We start from the raw sequence: 20377 nt of genomic DNA, 5'->3' as shown, positions 1-20377 counted from the left end.
TTAAGATAATTCACTAAAAAGCATCCTGATAGGAACTACATTTAAAGCAGCCAGATGCAAGCTACACTGGTTCATCATCGACTTTTGCTATCTTTTCATGCCATTTAAATCTTAGTTCGGCACTAGGTTTAGTACTAACACTAGGGCATCCGATTGACCTCCTGATGCAGAATGACCCATCATGACCAACATAGACAGCTGAAGCATGAAGTTTGATTTTAATTTAAGGTAAAATAATCTTATTTTTTTTAATTTGGTGGCACAGTGAACGTTTAGAATAGAAATGTAGGGGAAATTAATTGCTAAATTTATATTGATTGTGACCTATTATATGTACATTTAATAACTTTCAGTGGCATTGTTTCTAACTTCCACATATATACATATAACTAACTGTTTCTAACTTCCACATATATTAGATCTACTGTTGTGCTGCATTATGTTTTTATTTGATAATGGTTTTATTAATAAAGTGATATTATGGAAACATCACAAAGTCTTTGTTAGCAGAAAGTACTTTTGAACTTTTTTGTAACCATATACGGATCTGTTTTCAATCATTAGGAGAATGCTGAGGATGGAGCCACCAGGAAGGAGAAAAAGATGAAGACCAATGAGGATGTTCATGGATGTGGTGAGGGAAGACATGCAGGTACTGTAGTTGGCAGATGTAGTATGGAGACAGATGATCCGCTGTGGCGACCCCTAATGGGAGATACGGATTTGTTTTTAACGGCTCTTTTTCTCTGTTCGACTGCAACTTTCTTTATACGGAACGGAGTATGTAGTGTGTGTTTCTATCCGGATCCTTCAAGAGTTGCCCACGATACGCTTAAAAAATTGTTTAGCGGGCCAAAAAAAATCTACGGAAAGGTCGTTCGTTAAACGACATTTGCAGTTTATTTCTGTATTTTTTGGGTGAGTTATTTACTACTTTTTTGTGTTTCTGTGTGTGAAAATATAGGACTTTTCTTTCAGGAAGGTAACAGTGGATGCTACATGCTGTCTGTTTTTTCCTGGTTAAAGAAGCATTTGTTTTACCTCCAGTCGCTGTATTTAAAATGTACTCTGGTACATATTTCAGAAAAGGACTGGATTCAGACAGCTAATGTAAATGTAAATCGTGTCGAAAAACACAATGACACGGCGTTTAGTCACTTAAAGTGAGCAACAACTTTCTGTGCCACTGAAACAACCCAAACAGCTGCAGACTGTGGCCGCTGTGCACAAGGTGCCACGAACTTCTCTCCTCATCGAAGCAAAGAGACTAACATTGGTTAGATGGGGTTTTTTTTGTTTTTGTTTTTTAAATGATTGAATGTTGGATAATTCCCATTCTCAGCATTGTCACCGATATGGAACTTTTTGTGTTGTATTCATACAATTAAACCCCTTGTTGCTATAGTGTAAGTATCTTCTATATACATTAGGCCTGTAGCTATCTGTTCTATCATAGTGTGGATGGAAAGAGAAATGTCAAAGTAAGTAGGAGTGTAGTGGCGGTCAAGAGAGTTTCTGATAGGGTGATGAATGTGAAGCTTGATGTTAAAGGGGTGATGATAAATGTCATCAGTGCTTATCCTCCACAAGAGGGTTGTGAGATGGAGGGGAAGGAAAAATGTTGGAGTGAGTTGGATGAAGTGGTAGAAGGTGAACCTAGATGCGGCAGCAGTTGAAGAGGGATGTGGCAAAAGCCAAGGAAAAGGCATATGAGGAGCTGTAAGTTGGACACTAAGGAAGGAGAAAAGGATTTGTACTGTTTGGTCAGGCAGATGGACAGATCTGGGAAGGATGTGCTGCAAGTTAGAGTAATAAAGGATGGAGATGGAAATGTGTTGACTAGTGAGCAGAGTGTGTTAAGAAGATGGAGGGAATATTTTTTTGAGCAGCTGATGAATGAGGAAAATTAGAGTGAAGGTTGGATGATGTAGAAATGGTGAAGCAGGAAATGTATAGGATCAGTAAGGAGGAAGTGAGTGCAGCGATTAAGAGGATGAAGACTGGAAAGTCGGTTGGACCAGATGACATACCAGTAGAAGCATGAAGATGTTTAGGAGAGATGGCAGTGGAGTTTTTAAACAGGTTGTTCAACAAGATTTTGGAAGGTGACAGGATGCCTGAGGAATGGAGAAGTAGTGAACTGGTAGTGTTTTTTTTTAAAATAAGGGAGATGTGCAGACCTGCAGTAACTACAGGGGATCAAAGTTGATCAGTTATGTAGCTTTATGTTGTTTAATGTAGCACCAGGGTTCTGGAGGAACGTTGTCTCATTTCACTGTGTACTGTGTCAGCTGTATATGGTTGAAATGACAATAAAAGCTTCTGACTTGACTTGATATATATATATATATATATATATATATATATATATATATATATATATACAGTGAGGAAAATAAGTATTTGAACACCCTGCTATTTTGCAAGTTCTCCCACTTAGAAATCATGGAGGGGTCTGAAATTGTCCTCGTAGGTGCATGTCCACTGTGAGAGACATAATCTAAAAAAAAATCCAGAAATCACAATGTATGATTTTTTAACTATTTATTTGTATGATACAGCTGCAAATAAGTATTTGAACACCTGAGAAAGTCAATGTTAATATATGGTACAGTAGCCTTTGTTTGCAATTACAGAGGTTAAACGTTTCCTGTAGTTTTTCACCAGGTTTGCACACACTGCAGGAGGGATTTTGGCCCACTCCTCCACACAGATCTTCTTTAGATCATTCAGGTTTCTGGCCTGTCGCTGAGAAACACGGAGTTTGAGCTCCTTCCAAAGATTCTCTATTGGGTTTAGGTCTGGAGACTGGCTAGGCCATGCCAGAACCTTGATATGCTTCTTACAGAGCCACTCCTTGGTTATCCTGGCTGTGTGCTTCGAGTCACTGTCATGTTGGAAGACCGAGCCTTCGACCCATCTTCAATGCTCTAACTGAGGGAAGGAGGTTGTTCCCTAAAATCTCGCAATACATGGCCCGGTCATCCTCTCCTTAATACAGTGCAGTCGCCCTGTCCCATGTGCAGAAAAACACCCCCAAAGCATGATGCTACCACCCCCATGCTTCACAGTAGGGATGGTGTTCTTGGGATGGTACTCATCATTCTTCTTCCTCCAAACACGTTTAGTGGAATTATGACCCAAAAGTTCTATTTTGGTCTCATCTGACCACATGACTTTCTCCCATGACTCCTCTGGATCATCCAAATGGTCATTGGCAAACTTAAGACGTGCCTGGACATGTGCTGGTTTAAGCAGGGGAACCTTCCGTGCCATGCATGATTTCAAACCATGACGTCTTAGTGTATTACCAACAGTAACCTTGGAAACGGTGGTCCCAGCTCTTTTTAGGTCATTGACCAGCTCCTCCCGTGTAGTTCTGGGCTGATTTCTCACCTTCCTTGGGATCATTGACACCCCACAAGGTGAGATCTTGCATGGAGCCCCAGTCCGAGGGAGATTGACAGTCATGTTTAGCTTCTTCCATTTTCTAATGATTGCTCCAACAGTGGACCTTTTTTTACCAAGCTGCGTGGCAATTTCCCCGTAGCCCTTTCCAGCCTTGTGGAGGTGTGCAATTTAGTCTCTAGTGTCTTTGGACAGCTCTTTGGTCTTGGCCATGTTAGAAGTTGGATTCTTACTGATTGTATAGGGTGGACAGGTGTCTTTATGCAGCTAACGACCTCAAACAGGTGCATCTAATTAAGGATAATAAATGTAGCGTAGGTGGACATTTTAAAGGCAGACTAACAGGTCTTTGAGGGTCAGAATTCTAGCTGATAGACAGGTGTTCAAATACTTATTTGCAGCTGTATCATACAAATAAATAGTTTAAAAATCAAATATTGTGATTTCTGGATTTTTTTTTTTTTTTAGATTATGTCTCTCACAGTGGACATGCACCTACGATGACAATTTCAGACCCTCCATGATTTCCAAGTGGGAGAACTTGCAAAATAGCAGGGTGTTCAAATACTTATTTTCTTCACTGTATATATATATATATATATATATATATATATATATATATATATATATATACATACAGTGGAACCTCGGGTTACGAACGCCCGGCATACGATAATTCAGGTTACGAATCGCAGTTCATCAAAATTTTGCCCTGGTTACGAACAATATATCGATACGAACGCCGCCACCAAAAATCGCAGGCAAGTTGGTTGTTTTGCTCTATCCACGCAGCTCGTCACATCAGTTAGCGTCCTGTGTCCCTAGCGAGCATCGTGTTACTTATCCGCTTGAACTTTTCCCGGCAGCAGCGTAACAACTCGTTAGTTCATGCTCGTGGAATGATGAGATGGACAACATTAGCCGATGCATAACCACTTTACTTGTTTTTATGAAGATAGATTAGCAGGGTTACAGTCTTTTCCAAGTACAATACCCATAATGAATTTCACTCTGGACTTCAATACCAACTGATAGTAGCCTTAAAGAAACAGCTCTCATTTTCCCTCTAATGCAACAATTGTCTCAGCGTTCATGTTAATAATAATATAATATATAATAATATATAAATAATATAATATAATAAGATTCTCCTTCCAAACAATAACTCTCCTCCTCCCCCTTCTACGAACGTCATGTCCTGCAGCGAGTCTTCTCAAAGGAAAGTACCGGTAAAGATGTTTTCCTCTTTTGTATGTTTTATGTGGTATGATTTTAATATAACATGTTAAAAGTAAATAATATTAGTGAATATTGGCTTTATTTTTATTTAAGTAATATTTTGGTTGTCCAGAACGAATTACCAAGTTTCTGTTCATTATTATGGGGAAATTTGTATCGGGATACGAACTTTTCAGGTTACTGAATAAAGTACCGAACGAATTAAATTGTAACCCGAGGTTCCACTGTGTATATATATATATATGTATATATATATATATATATATATATATATATATATATATATATATATATATATATATATATATATATATATATATATATATATATATGTATGTGTGTGTGTGTGTGTATGTATGTATGTGTATATGTATGTGTGTGTGTGTGTTTTCTATTCCCCTACAGGAAGATTGCATCAAAGCATCATGGAGGTGGAGGACCCCATATCTGCCAAATTTCAGACTATTGTTGAGGCACTCATGATAAAGACAACATCAGAGATTGTGAAAGTTTTTACTGATGTCATGTTAGAGACGAGAATGGAGATCTTTCGTAGCTGGAGGGAAATTGATGACCTCAAGCAGGAGATGGAACAGAGAGAAATGCAGTCAGCAGTGCCCCTTTTCAGAAATCAAATGACACAAGTGATGTTAAAAATTGAAGAGGATGAAGTGGAGTTGTCCCAGCAGAGCCATGTGATTCCTGAAAGTACAGAATGCAGGGTACGTTTTTTTAAATATATGCTACAGCACTACATGTTGAATTATATCTATGGGGATTATAGTTATTAAACTATGCAGGAGCGGGTCTTTTTTTTTTTTCCGTTTTTTTTTTATATGTTGTCAGCTTGATTCATATGATTAGATTGATAATCGATTAACCCAACAATTGTTTTTTTTTTTTTTTTTTTTCGTTATATATTCTCGATGCTTACATCTTCACAACTGAGCAAAACAATGTTGTATTTTATTTATATTTGATGTTTTGCTTATTATAAATATATAAAACACTAATTAAAGGTATTTATATAAATGTCTTTAATTTTGATATTTTAAAGCTTATAGTTTGTTGTTTGTAATAGTTTGTTATAGTTTCTCTTTTGAACAAATTCTCTCATGCAGGGTTTTTTTTTTTTGGCAAAATCAAAACAAAAACAGCACTTGGTTATGCAAGAAGAATAGCCTTTTTTTTCACGTATACATTACAGCACTGTGAAATTCGTTCTTCGCATATCCCAGCTTGCTCCGAAGCTGGGGTCAGAGCATGGGGTCAGCCATGATATGGCGCCACTAGAGCACAGATGGTTAAGAGCCTTGTTTAAGGGCCCAAGAGTGGCAGGGGCTTCCGATCAGTAACCCAGCACCATAACAAGTGAGCCACCACTCCCCCAATTTGTGTAAATCAACATTTGTATTGTTTTAAACGATAATTGCAGATGGCAAGTTGACAACCATGCTTAAAATAATCAATATAAAATATAATTGAAATAAGCAAATAAACATTTTGTTCAGTTGTGAAGATGTAAGCATCCAGAATATATAACCAATTTAATATTGTATGATGTAAATGATATATGCATAAATTACATATGCATACAAGGTACTTTCATGCCACACACTCCGCTTTGCAAAACTTGCAGGTCACAGTTTTATTTTATATTGAATTTGAATAGCAAGCTTGTTTGTCGTTAGACCTCTCATGACTGGCTGAGCTTTTCTTAAAAAAATTTTAGAGATATTAATTGCATTGTAATAAGTAATGTGCTAATTTTGTGTAGGTAAACAACAGTAAGCAATCAATGCCATTTTGCATCAAAAGTAAAATATGTAGTCTGAATGTACTTATAGTTTTGCATTTTACCATAAATGAAGCAGCACAAATTGCTGTGCTGTTTCATTAGTGGTAAAATGCTAAAGCCAAAGTACATAAAAAGTAAATGTTACTGTTTATGCAAACTGGCATTGCTTACGTATTTGTTTAGTTTTTTTACTACAGTAGCAGATAGAAAGTGGTATGTATTTGTACTTGTTTGAAATTGTTATATTTTTTTCATTGACTAAAATCTGGACTTTAAGTTGCAGTTTTAATATGATTTTAACCATGTCCAATTTGCTTCTGATAGAGTATATGTTTGAAAATCTCTGTTAATCTTTTAGTTTGAAATTCAAATGCTGGAAGATGCTGCTGCTGAGGAATTGGACACCAGGCAGGAGAGCATTTCAGTTCCTGTAACTCCTGAAATTACAGCACCTGGTAAACATTCAAATAACTTGCTAGACTGTACAATATGATATGTATAAAGGTTTGTACATCAGACTGTTCCTTAAACTGATGTGAATTTTTTTTCTTTTTGTACATACACATTTTAAATAATAGTCCTTTTTTATTGTGGCCATACATCACTATGCATATCTCTCTCGTTGTATATAAATATTTGTTTTCTGTACCTACTGTAGGTATTACACAATTATTTATCCAATATGTCTGTAACGTTTCCATTTACTTAGTCAAAACATATATACACTAAAATATATTGTGCAAAAAAATAAGTAAAACCTGTGCAGTGTGCACTTTGAATAATGGATAAGTGTACTGTGTGCTTATTTGATAACAAATTAGACTTACTGCTTTAGTCATTAGTCACACTGTTTTAGTTATGACTGACAATCTGTAAATCTACATTGATAAAGCTTCATAATTATTGGGACCTGCAATAATGAAAAAAAAATTTGGCAACATGGTGATCCAATACAGGTGTCCAAATCTACACAAAAAAATACTTAAATGGCCACAGAATCTAGCTGTCCATCCCAGTACCATAACAGCATGTATACATACAGTGCATCCAGAAAGTATTCACAGCGCTTCACTTTTTCCACATTATATGTTACAGCCTTATTCCAACATGGATTCAAATCATAATTTTTCCTCAAAGTTCTACAAACAATACCCCATAATGACACTGTGAAAGAAGTTTAAAATCTTTGCAAATTTAGTAAAAATGAAAACCTTGCATGTACTTGAGTATTCACAGCCTTTGCTCAATACATTGTTGAAGCACATTTGGCACCAATTACAGCCTCAATTCTTTTTGAGTTTTGTGTTACAAGCTTGACGCACCTATTTTTGGGTAGTTTCTCCCATTTTTCTTTGCAGAACCTCTTAAGTTCCATTGGGTTGGATGGGGAGCGTCAAGGCACAGCTATTTTCAGATCTTTTCAGAGATGTTCAATCAGGTTTAAGTCTGGGCTCTGGCTGGGCCAGACGGCCAGAAGAACATTCACAGGTTGTGTGCTTAGGGTAGTTGTCGTGTTGGAAGGTGAACAGGTCCAGAGCCCTTTGGAGCAGGCTTTCATATAGGATGTCTCTGTACATTGCTGCCTTCAACTTTCCCTAAATCCTAACTAGTCTCCCAGTTCCTGCCGCTGAAAAACATCCCGCATAGCATCATGCTGCTGCCACCACCATGCTTTACTGTAGGGATGGTATTGGCCAGGTGATAAGCAATGCCTGGTTTCCTCCAGACATGACACTTGACATTCAGGCCAAAGAATTCAATCTTTGATCTCATGTTCTGAGAGTTCTTTAGGTTCCTTTTGGCAAACACCAGGCATACTGTCATGTGCCTTTTACTGAGGAGTGGCTTCTGTCTGGCCACTCAACCATACAGGCCTAATTGGTGGAGTGCAGCCAAGATGGTTGTTCTTCTGGAAAGTTCTCCTTTCTTTACAGCAAAATGTCTTTCAGTGTGACCAACCAGTTCTTGGACACCTCCGTGATCACTCAGTTTGGTTGGGTGGCCCGCTCTAGGAAGAGTCCTGGTGGTTCCAAAGTTCTTGAATTTTTATAGATGATTAAGGCCACTGTGCACATTGGGACCTTCAGTGTTGCATTTTTCTGTACCCTTCCCCAGATCTGTGCCTTGATACAATCCTGTCTCGTAGGTCTACAGACAATTCTTTAGACTTCATGGCTTGGTTTGTGCTTTGACATGCACTGTTAACTGTGGGACTTTATATAGACAGGTGTGTGCCTTCGCAAGTCATTTCCAATCAAATGAATTTACCACAGGTGGACTCCAAGGATGATCAGTGGAAACAGGATGCGCCTGAGCTCAGTTTTGAGTGTCAGGATGGAGGCTATGAAATTATTTTGATTTAATTAAAAAAAAAATGTTTTTATATACATTTGAAAAAATTATTTTCACGTTTTCATCATGGGGTACTGTTTGTAGAATTTTAAGGAAAATAATTAATTTATTCCATTTGGGAATAAGGCTGTAACAACAAAATGTGGGGAAAAGGGAAGCGCTGTGAATACTTTCCGGATGCACTTTATATCTGATTGCTTTAATAGTGTTGGTGCTTTTTTCTTCCTTTTTTTATTTACCTACAGAAACATCTGTCACTAAACCCCAAGTGACTCAGTTACAAGGAAGAAATAAAATATGTGGTCTGTCTCCTGCTAGTATAGTCTCAGAACATCAAACATCTGGCACAGAGACGGAAATGCTTGCGACCTCTGAGATTCAAGCTCTTGCAGTTGTCAGCCCCCAGCCACCACCAACTAGCACAACCAGAACTGTGAGGAAAAGATCAATAAGAAAGAGGACAGTGGAATCTAAAAAAAAATACATGTCAAAGAAAATCGCTGCCACACAAAGCAGCAGTGTAACACACACGCTCCGTGACCGGCACCTCCTAGGCAACCAGAAACCTTGTGTGTGTTGCACTTCAGGCCAATGCACACAGCAGCGAAATGAGCCAAAAAAGAATTCACTAGTGACCTCATGTGGGTATACCTGCAAAGAGTGTGGAACAGTGTTTCAGGAAATAATAGAATTTGAGACCCACAAGTGCCCCAAGAAGCATAGGTGCAGCAGGTGTGGACAGACATTCACCTGTCTGAAGAAACTCGCTATTCACAATCAGCATGTACCTCCTACATTGGAGAACCCATTCCCATATAAATGCTACCTCTGTGATCACATGTTTGCTACTCGTTGTGGCTGGAACATACACAAGCGAATCCATGCTCATGGTCATGTTCCTGGTGTTGTTCAACAGGACATCCCTAGCCCATCCCATTCATTTACAGTACCCAAAGAACTAAAGTCTAAGGTGGAGGTTCGCTTAGAGAATTTCAGAGGCTCAGTTGAAAGCTGCACTATTTCCTAAAAGCTCCTTGCTGCTAGATGATCAAAATAACAGGAGCTCTGTGGAGTCGTTTGAGAACTTGTCCTCAGCTGTGGAACCCGCATCATCTACAGGAAGCTCTAATAAACAATCTGCAGGCCCAACCATTAATGCACCCATTTTAGATAAAAAATCAGCATCTAATATCTATAAAGAATTTCTAATGGAATGCCATGCTTCCAGTTCTGGGACTGAATCAAGTGAAGGCGTGAGGCAGTCAGATGACGGGCAGACAATTCCGTTTTTCCAACTGCCTCTAGCAAAATGCAGCCAGCAGAAAAGTGGACCCCGCCAAAGTCATTGATTGCATGTAGAGTTGACAGTGTGGAATGTGAAGAAGGTTCATCTAGTGCAAGTGAAGACTTAACAAAAGGATTAAATTCACTTTCACGCAAAAGAAAATTTCAGGTAAACATTCTGGAGTTTAAACCGATTAGTGGATCATTATAACAAATTCTTCATGGCTATTTAGTGATTCTGCAAATTTGAATGGTTAGAAAGTTCTCAGTATGATTTTTGTTCCACCCCCCAGATTGCAATCATGACATTTACAATGGCGTGTTTCCTGTTGAGAAAATTCTTAGATGGAGAAATACAAAGGTGGGTTGCACTGAAAAAAATAATTGAGATAATTTAATCCTAAAATCTATATTGTGCAACTTAAAATCCTGGCACTGATTTTGGATAGTTCAAATAATTAACCTGAAATGTAATATTGTTGATCATTGCACACACACATACATAGAAGTTTCACATTGTTATGAAAATAGAAAACCTTTTCATTTTTGTCTTTATTTTATTTTTTATTAATATGGGCTTGTTTTCTTGTTGCCATTTTTTTTGTTGCCATTTTCTATTATTATTATTTATTATTTATTAAAAAGGGGCGAGATGAAGTCAGGATAAAGTGGATGCCTTGTTCATTATGGTAAGCTGATTTATGAAAATGTTCTATACCGCTGTATAATTTGTTAGTTGCCTTGATTACCTAGTACTATGTTGCATAAAATATATTTCTACAAAGCTATTAACTAATTAGCCTAATCTATGGATTTCTGTTTTTCAGTGGAGCAAAATGGAAAAACACATGGGAGCCAGCTGAAAGCTTTATCTCTTAGATGGATGGCAAATTTGAAGAAAATGGAGACAGGCATTCTTAAACTATGTGTGGTGATATTTAATGTAAAATATACAATTGGCATATGGCTTGGGACTTGGATGTTGCTAGAGTTACTGATTTTACATTCTGTGCTTTTGCAGAAGTGGATTCTAAATAAACAGTGCTCTTCTTCTTCTGCTTCTTCTTCTTTCGGCTTTTCCCATTAGGGGACCCCACAGCGGTTCATCCATCTCCATACGCATATGCTGGAAATCTTTCCAGTACTTTTTTAGGAAAGTCACTACATATGTTTTGTGTTTTATTCATTTCTGTAAACAGATAAATAATACATTGAGAACATTTGGTCCAGCATCCTAATGTATATAAAGCAGCAATTATTTAAAATAAAATGCATACATAAGATTAAATTAGGTTAGGGATTCTGGCATACTAAATCAGATTGTATGCAAAGCAAATAGCAAATTAGTCAGGTTTTAAGACATTTTAAATAGCTGCACAAATTTCTGGATCTGTTCTGTGTATTCCATAATCTGTACTTTTCCACTATATGTAAAAACATCTGGCATTGATTAACTGTAAGAATACAGGCTGTAGATTTATTCGGTTGGCTGCACCACAATGAAGTTGTTTTGGTAGTAAGAATCTTTTGTTTTTCTTACATCTATATTTGCTAAAATGTGCATTGTGCCTAAAGGCTTTTTGTGGGAAAATCTCACAATGTGAGCAATAAAATGAAAACACAAAAGACTTTATTGGGTAATGCATATTTAAGACCAGTTCTAATTTCAGCTGTAAAGTTAGTGGTATTAAACATGATTGTACAGTCAATGGTGTTCACATGAACTGCATTTGAGATTAGAGGAGATGATTTTTTGATTAATTTTGTGGTACTTGGGAAAGCATTGTCTTACATGTTTTTAATGTGTACACTTCTTTGGGTGAACGGTTTAAATATTATATATTTTAAGCTGTAACTGATCATCCTAATTTATTTAAAAATCTTCTATTAATTGAGAGTAATACATGTTTGTGTTTTAAAATGTTAAGCAGCAAGTGATCAGTATTTTTGAAATTCAGCTGTTGAATCATCCTGTTTTCAATCCTAAGTGTATGTGATCTGCTTATTGAGCTAAAGGCAAGTGAAAAATGGAGAACATTTAATTTTTTTCAATACTGTGTTTGTTTATGTGAATTCCTTTGTCTTTATTATATAACATAACAGAACTTTGTTGATGACTCGAAATTGCTTCAAAGCTAATTGAAACGTTGGATTGACGGCTGCTCTCTGTTCTTCTCTAATATGTTCTTGTTCATGATCTCCAACTTTGTGAATCTAAGCAAGCATAACTTGTAGCAGAGAGTTTACTCCTCATGTGAAATACTTTTATGTGATGTAAATTTTGCCCTGAGATTTTGTAAACTAGTTGTGTCTTCGTAGCTATATACCTTCTTTGCTGCACATGGTGTTTTAAATGTTTACTGGCAAAATGTTGACAAATTGCTGTGTTTATAGGGCACTGATGTGGGAGGATGAATGACTAAAGTTCTAAATTTTTATTTCCTCCCTCCCATTGAGGAACTAATGAAGACTGGTTCCAAATAAATGTTCCAAATCAATTTTTAAGGTTTCTTTGTTATTTCCTTTTTTCCAGTTTTAGTTCTTTTTTTTTTTTTTTCAATTTAAGGTAACAAATGCACATCCTTTATTCAGTTGCACTGCATGGAACTGATTAATTAAAATAGTACATAAGCAGTATATTATTTTAAAATGTATGTATGTGTATATGTATATATATATGTATATGTGTGTGTGTGTGTGTGTGTGTACATGTGTTTGTGTGTGACTGTGTAACCTAGATATGTTATATATTAGTTTCCTGTGTAGTTGGAAACATGAAGGTGAGAATGATGCGGTGTTTAACATCCGCTAAAAAACAAAAGATATGAAAGTAATGTCTATGTAATCACGATCAGAGTGAGTCGCTTAGTATTTAACTGTGCTTTCATGTGAGCCAGAGAAATGTATTGTCTCGTCTCTTCTTGGAACTGCCACTGCTATTGCGAAAAATCTAAATCTTTAACTAATTAGCATAACTATTTTTAACAACTTGATACAGTAAGGAAACTGATGTGACTTAATATTAGAAAGCCACTAGCTGTTTTGATTTTTCTAAGCTGAAGTAAGGCATCAATAAAATGTAATTACTCAGATAAAAAACAATATTCGTAAACGTACAAGTGGTTCTCAGAGCATAAGTGATAATAAAACAATACAAAACATGTAACAAAAAAACAACCTGAGGGGGAGGGTAGAGGAAAACATTTCCGTTCGTAAGAAGCACTACACATTTCTCAGAAATGAAACAAGGGATGACCACGGACAAAGACAATGCGTTTGTCCTGGGTATTGGCAATAACAGGTAGGCTTTAATACATTAAATACATTTAGAGGCTTTATTTATATTAAATTATATTTTTAAATACCTTAAATAATAATTTATATTTTTTATTTCACCAGTGGCCCTTGCCTTGCCATTTAAGGCTATGGGAGCAATAGAAAGACAAGAAGTTCAACTTGGAAAACCAGTCATCTTGAAGTGTAATATTTCTTTGCATCATGAAATTTTCTGGCTGAAAGTGAACAATGAGGAAAAACCTAGGATTGTATTGGTGGCACGCCTAAAAAATAATGGCGGATTAACAGAAGTTATGAATTACAACACTACTCATTATGAAGGTTGTATGATAGACAGGTTTTTTGGACTGAAAATTTCCAGTGTCTTGAACAGCGATCTTGGCTCATATTACTGCGGAATTGTAGAAGGAAAACGCATGGAGTTTGAAGACGGAGTGCATATATATGGTAATATAACTTAAGAAATTTGCAATAGTCTGTATGCTATTAATATTTAATTTTTGTGTCATCTGTGTATCTTTTCAGAAGACAAAGATGAATGCGTCTCTAGCAATAAAAAAGGTAACATCTTATAAAATAGTGAATTATATAACTATCATCTATTCATTACATTCAGTGTACAAAAATCATATGAAGAGCTTATGCTAGGCTTAACTAGGCCAATGAAGATACTGTACCTTCAGCAAGCCATGCTAATGGATGTAACATTTTTAGTGGTAAAAAAATGTTCTACTATAGAAACACTTTTGGAACACCAAGAACTACATCAGAAATATCCTTCACTAAGCTGATCCACAACAACAACTTATAATTTATTGAACATATGTTGATTATGAAAACCCCCCTTGCAAGTTGTAAATCACAGAATTAGTAACTACCTCATTTTGATTTCCACAGCCTCAACTATTCATCCAACTGCTGAAACAAGATCCAACTCATACCGAGTATTTGCAGCAGTTTTGGGTGTTGGACTTCTAGTAATGGTTCTGGTGTTTTTTATTGTACATATGATAACCTGCAGGAAATAAGTTAGTGTCATATGCATTGTGATTAAATCGTAAATTATTTGGACATATTGCTAAATTATCAAATTAAACTCAATTCTGGTAGATTAAAACTGTGCTTAAAGTATTTAATGATAACCTTAATGATAACCTTTTTTTAATGTATTACTCCTGTAATGTACTCCTGTAATGTATTTCCTACTCTTTTCCTGTGCTTGCATTGTCTGATATAGCTCAGCTACAAAATAAACTATTTATTATATATAATTATTAAATAACAGTTGCCAGAATTAAAACTTACGTTCCTGCTTATAGTGCCTCATATGTCTTTTTGAGAGTTTTATTACATTTTAATCATTTACAAGGAGGTTTTGACTTTTCAGTACAAGTAATATATTGCTGTCTATACACTATTTGCAATCTATTTATTACTGGTGTTTCCCACAATATTCCAAGATGCTACTTTACCAGCTTAATGTCTGAATGTTAAACGAAACGTTTTTAAAACAATGTTAAAGGAACATTCAAACTTATTAGTTGTTAAAACACGTCCTCTTAATGTTGGTAAAAAGTTCTTATAACAATGTTTTTGGAACGCCCTTATGACGTTATTTATACTCTATGAATGTTTTTTAATGTTGATAGAAAACGTTATTAAAACAATATTCTTATGACATTATTTGTAATTGGTGCCTGTTTTCCTAATGCTGACAGAAAGAATTCTTAGAGCAATGTTCTTGGAACATTCTTTGGATGTTATTTGTATTTGTTGAATGTTTACAAAATGTTATTAAAATGTTATGAGAACAACATTCATAGAATGTCATTACAATGCTATTGTACTTGAATGTTCTGAAAACGTTGAGATAAAATGTTCTTATAACTTCTGAATGTTAATTATAAATGCTATATTTGTTAAATATTTCCATAATGTTATCATAAAATGTTTTCAATTTTAATGAAGTGTTTATGTCCTGTAATACCAGCTTAACTGCGGTTCAAATCTCTTCTTTAAAAATTTTTTTTATGAATTTACCTGTGCAATTCTACTTCAAAATATAAGTCTGAATTCACCTAATGAGAAAACTTGTTGCAAAATGCTAATTTGTCACCAATTTTAAAAACCAATTATAGAACTTTTAAGCTTTCAAATCAAATTTTATTTGTCACATACACATTCATACAGTTTATGTGCTTGTGTACAAAATGTAAGTAATACAGTCTAGTTCGAGTTCCACTAGTGCAAGTAATGCAAGTAAAAATCCAATATTTGTATTCACTATTAATGTGAATAATAGTGTCCAGCGAAACAAGTGGGATGGAGCGAAAAGTCCAGGTACTAGTTGCTGCTAGTCTCCTAGTTTAAACCCTGAATGGCCTGTGAGAAGAAGCTCCTCCTCATTCTCTCTGTATTTGATTTCAAGGAGCTAATTTATATGTAGATAGTATGGTAAAAAATGTGCCTATTAGTTAACATAAATAAACTTTTTGATGCTTTTCAATATTGATATGATTACTGATATGATTATACCAAAATAAAACGTGAAGAGACTAGGCATAGACCACAACAGTGCTTTTCATTCAATGACTAGAGTTGTACTGAATATGTTTCAATTGAAATAATATAAATCATTTACATGTTTTCTTTAAATATAGTTTTATATATAAGTATTCGAAAATTGTTACATATGTGACTGTTATTTCCAAAATTATTGAAGTTCCTGCGTTTTAAAATAACATTAATATTTAAACATTTAAGCATTCCCACATGCCCGGCTAGCTCAGTCGGTAGAGCATGAGACTCTTAATCTCAGGGTCGTGGGTTCGAGCCCCACGTTGGGCGCAAGCTTTTTTTTTTTTTTTTGCTTCTTTTCTTTATACAAACCATTATACGATAGCTATAAGCATACGTTTAAAAAATGCTGTTATATATTTGTCTTAATCTGAAAGACTTTCATACATAATAGGTAAAAACTACGCCCGAACAGGGACTTGAACCCTGGACCCTCAGATTAAAAGTCTGATGCTCTACCGACTGAGCTATCCGGGCTCTGATACACTGGTTAAGTCTTAGACATTTGATTGAGCATACAGTGATAATGTATTTTACATAAAGGCTAGGTTTTTTTTTTTTATGTTTATTTTTATTCCACATAATATACATCATGCGGATTACAGTTCAAATATCTGAGAATAAAAAATCTCCCTAGCTGCGGTTGGCTGACCGAAAATGAAAATACGACGTTTGATTGGCCAAGAGAACGCCATTAGGTGAACACAGATAACTCCTTCCCGCTTTAATACCTGGATGACCAAAACAAAAAAAAATTAATATTCAATGTTTCGATATTTAATTAAGTATACAGTGATAATGTTGGATATTATCCAAACGTCAGTCATTTTTTTCGCGAAAAATATACACATTTCAACAAACACAATTCAAATAAATATTTCTTGCATTGGCTACAGTATGTTGCATCAGGTGTGTTTCTCTAAGAACTACTTAAAAAGCACATCATCTGGGATATTTAGATATGAATCCCTTTTTACGTCTAACTTTGTGACCGAATATGTATAATGAAGTAAAAAAAAAAAATATTTGTCAGGCCCCAGCGAGATTTGAACTCGCGACCCCTGGTTTACAAGACCAGTGCTCTAACCCCTGAGCTATGGAGCCGTGCTCAACGCGATGGCAGTTTTCTGTAATGATAGTAACATTTGATATTTTACCGCATTTGTTCGATTGTACATCTTAAGCTGTAGTTCACGATGTACGACGTGCCAACAGTGTCATTTACCAATTTAACAAATCTTGTCAACGAAAACATTTTCCTTTTTGTAATCATGCCAACAAATAGGCTGTTGTAGTTCACTGGCGCCATCTACCGGAGTTTTTAGATACAACAGTATCTCTTGGTCGTATGTAACATTAATTGACTATTTTGTGTAGAATAATTAAGTAAAGCCTATCATTGTATTAATTCAAACTATTTTGTTCATCACTATCTTAACTGGATTCCACAGTTCCACCTCACAGCTACATGGTGTCTCTGTGTCCATATTAGTTTCCTGAAGGCTCCATGGTTTTTCACCCAGCTCACAAATACACGCCAGTAGGTATATTCCCTTTCTTATATCTAGTGTGACTGCGGTACGCTTTAGATTTACTGTGTAATGGATTAGGACCTTTTTCATGCTATACATTTGCCATTATTTCCCATTCCAACTGTGTTTAAATCTATTCCGATCTGGGAAGGCCACTGAAGAACACTGAACTCTTTAGTCTTTTTCTTCTTCTTTCGGCTGCTCCGTTAAAAGGTGGCCACAGCGGTTTATATAAATGTATAAGCAAATGACCCTTCGCAAAGAGATTGATTGACAGGCGTTCTTGTTATGGCGGCATGTCTTGTCGGACATAGCAACAGAAACTAAGGAGGGCGGGTTTTTGCGAAGTATCAATTGCTTATACAACTTGTGGGCTAGCATCATAATGTCCTCCACAATTTCACCGACAATCTACACTGTGCAAAACTTTTTGCAAAATCGTCTATTATTAGGATTTCCACTCTTGCCCGTCGACTGTGAGTGACGTCACATCCCAATACAAACACGCCTAATAATATAGTCCCACTCATGACACTAGATTGACAGCTTTCAATGCAAGGCATCAGAAATGCAAATGAAAACCGTGCAAGGCTTTAAAAAATCTAATGCAAAAGGAATTGTGATTCCATTTGAGTTTTCTCAGGCTGCATACGCGACTAAAAGAAAGTGAAAAAGCACAGGTAATAATTAACATTGCTATTTAAATATGACATGTTTATAACTCGTGGACACGGGAAATACTGCTGCAAATGGACTTTGGAAGTCACTGTGCGCTCGCGAAAGCGAAAACGGTAATGGAATATTTGCAATTGCTTTTTGATTATTAGATTAGATTAGATTAGATTCAACTTTATTGTCAATACACATGTACAAGTACTAGGCAGCGACATGCAGTTTAGGTCTAACCAGAAGTGCAATAGCAGCATGTGCAGGATATACAGTGTTTACATGAGTTACATCAATTAGATAAAATGGTATTATAGGAGTAATTTACAGATGTGTATGTACTATGAACATAATATACAGATGGCTATTACTATAAACTGAAATTTACAGAAGGATATGTGCTATAAACAAAATATATGGCTTTTACTATAAACAGTAATTCACAGATGTGTATGTACTATGAAAATTATGTCACAATTTATGCCTCCACATATGGAAAACGCAATTGCATATACACATACACACATTATGGCAGGTTGAGTCCATGGATTCATTTTCTAGTTTTCAAATGTCCAGATTTTGTGAGCTTGTGCCCACTGCAGTCTCCAGCTTTCTGCTCTTGGCTGAAAAAAGTGCAGTCCAATGTGGTCGTCTGCTGTTGTAGCCCATGTGCCTAAAGATTTAACATGTTCATCCCTAAATAAATATTCCTAGATGTTCATGCCAAAAAAATTTTTTGTTATTCAAGCTCTCCTAGTTTCTCAGTTGTGTTTATCTGAGTTACTGTAGCATTTTTATTCCATGTTTCATTTCCATTTTTTTTCTATCTTTCTCCACTGACCTTTCTTATCAACAAGGTTGCAGAATTTCATTTACTGGATTTTATTTATTTTACCAGGGTTTAGAGTAGTTTAGAGACAAAAAATAAACCAGAATCAGAAAAGTTTTAATTAAGTTCAAATTAAGATTAATCAGAAATTATAAGCAGGACATCAGCAATTCTAAAATACTCAAACTAGTCTATTTGGCACCAACAATCATAAAACAAATAAAGTCACTGAGATCACATTTTCCCCATTGTGATGGATAATTTGAACATAATCCAAAACTGCTGGCCCGTTTCTGAATGATTTAATTTATAGAATTGGTTAATGAAATAAATGCAGGAATTACATGACTGTAACACTGTTTTGCTCAAAATAGTCCACCATTCACACTGTACCTGGTCCTTTGGTTGTCCCTTAACATTGCTGTTAAAAATTAAATTCAATGTATTTCGTATTTCATCAACGCTTTGGGTGGTTCCATGAAATTCTGGAGTAAGAACAGGCACTTTTAAGGATGGATTGGACAGTAGTTAATGTCAACAGTCTGCTACATCGACTCAGGACTACTTTTCGCTTCTGATCATCATCACTGTACCCCGAAACATCTTATATCTGCTATAAATGGACATTCGGTGCAACCCAGATGAGGATGGGTTCCCTCTTGAGTCTGGTTCCTCTCAAGGTTTCTTCCTTATGCTATCTCTGGGAGTTTTTCCTTTCCACAGTTGCCACCGGCTTGCTTATCAGGGACAAACTTACTTATAAAGAACTTATTCACTTTTAATCACCACATTATCTGTGTAAGGCTGCTTTGAGACAATGTTCATTGTTAAAAGCGCTATACAAATAAAAATGAATTGAATTGAATTATTTCTAGTGTATACAGTGGACATTGTCTCAAAGCAGCTTTACAGGGGATAAAGTGGTTATAAAATAGGAATTTATAAGTTTAGTCCCTATGAGTTAATACCTTAAAGGTTTATCCCTAATGAGCAAACCAGTGGCAACAGTGGCATGGAGAAACTCACTAGGGTGGTTTGAGGAAGAAACCAGAGTCAAAAGGAACTCATCCTCATCTGGTGGCAGCTAATGTCATTTTGTTATAGTTTTATAATTATTAATGTGTACTGTTCAATGATAAGGTTCATTGTTCAGGGTTTTAATGCAGAATTGTTCATGCAAAGTGCGAACTGTTTATATTAATTGAAGTTTAAATACACCCTCATATAATAACTTCCTCCGTCGTTTAGACTGTTCATGTGGAGATTATGGTGACTATGTTGTGGTTGGTTAAAATCAGTCTTCTCTTTATTTTTAAGCAAATGCTCCAAGTCCCATTTTCAGCGACTTTGTTTCTCGAAAACATCTACCAAGACCTGCAAAACCGGTTAGTCTAA

The 20377-nt window shown here is 35.8% G+C and overlaps 1 protein-coding gene and 3 non-coding genes across 4 annotated transcripts; 2 read left to right on the top strand and 2 right to left on the bottom strand.

Annotated features, from left to right (window-relative positions):
• The first annotated feature begins 761 nt into the window (after positions 1 to 761).
• On the top strand, positions 762 to 12579 carry zgc:66472 (uncharacterized protein LOC327494 homolog). Its single transcript, XM_046867590.1, is given in 9 exon segments — positions 762 to 918; positions 5053 to 5369; positions 6804 to 6900; positions 9043 to 9781; positions 9783 to 10145; positions 10216 to 10250; positions 10375 to 10442; positions 10727 to 10770; positions 10909 to 12579. Coding segments are annotated over 8 exon segments (1695 nt in total). The 5' UTR covers positions 762 to 918; positions 5053 to 5072; the 3' UTR covers positions 10961 to 12579.
• A 3573-nt stretch (positions 12580 to 16152) lies between these two features.
• trnak-cuu lies at positions 16153 to 16225 on the top strand. Its single transcript has one exon. It is a non-coding gene; the product is annotated as a tRNA-Lys (tRNA).
• A 134-nt stretch (positions 16226 to 16359) lies between these two features.
• Positions 16360 to 16432, bottom strand: trnak-uuu. The gene has a single exon. It is a non-coding gene; the product is annotated as a tRNA-Lys (tRNA).
• A 554-nt stretch (positions 16433 to 16986) lies between these two features.
• Positions 16987 to 17059, bottom strand: trnat-ugu. The gene has a single exon. It is a non-coding gene; the product is annotated as a tRNA-Thr (tRNA).
• Between the last annotated feature and the right edge of the window lie 3318 nt (positions 17060 to 20377).

This window comes from Silurus meridionalis, chromosome 2 (assembly GCF_014805685.1).
Source record: "Silurus meridionalis isolate SWU-2019-XX chromosome 2, ASM1480568v1, whole genome shotgun sequence".
NCBI lineage: Eukaryota > Metazoa > Chordata > Actinopteri > Siluriformes > Siluridae > Silurus > Silurus meridionalis.
This window is presented reverse-complemented; position numbering and strand designations above follow the sequence as displayed.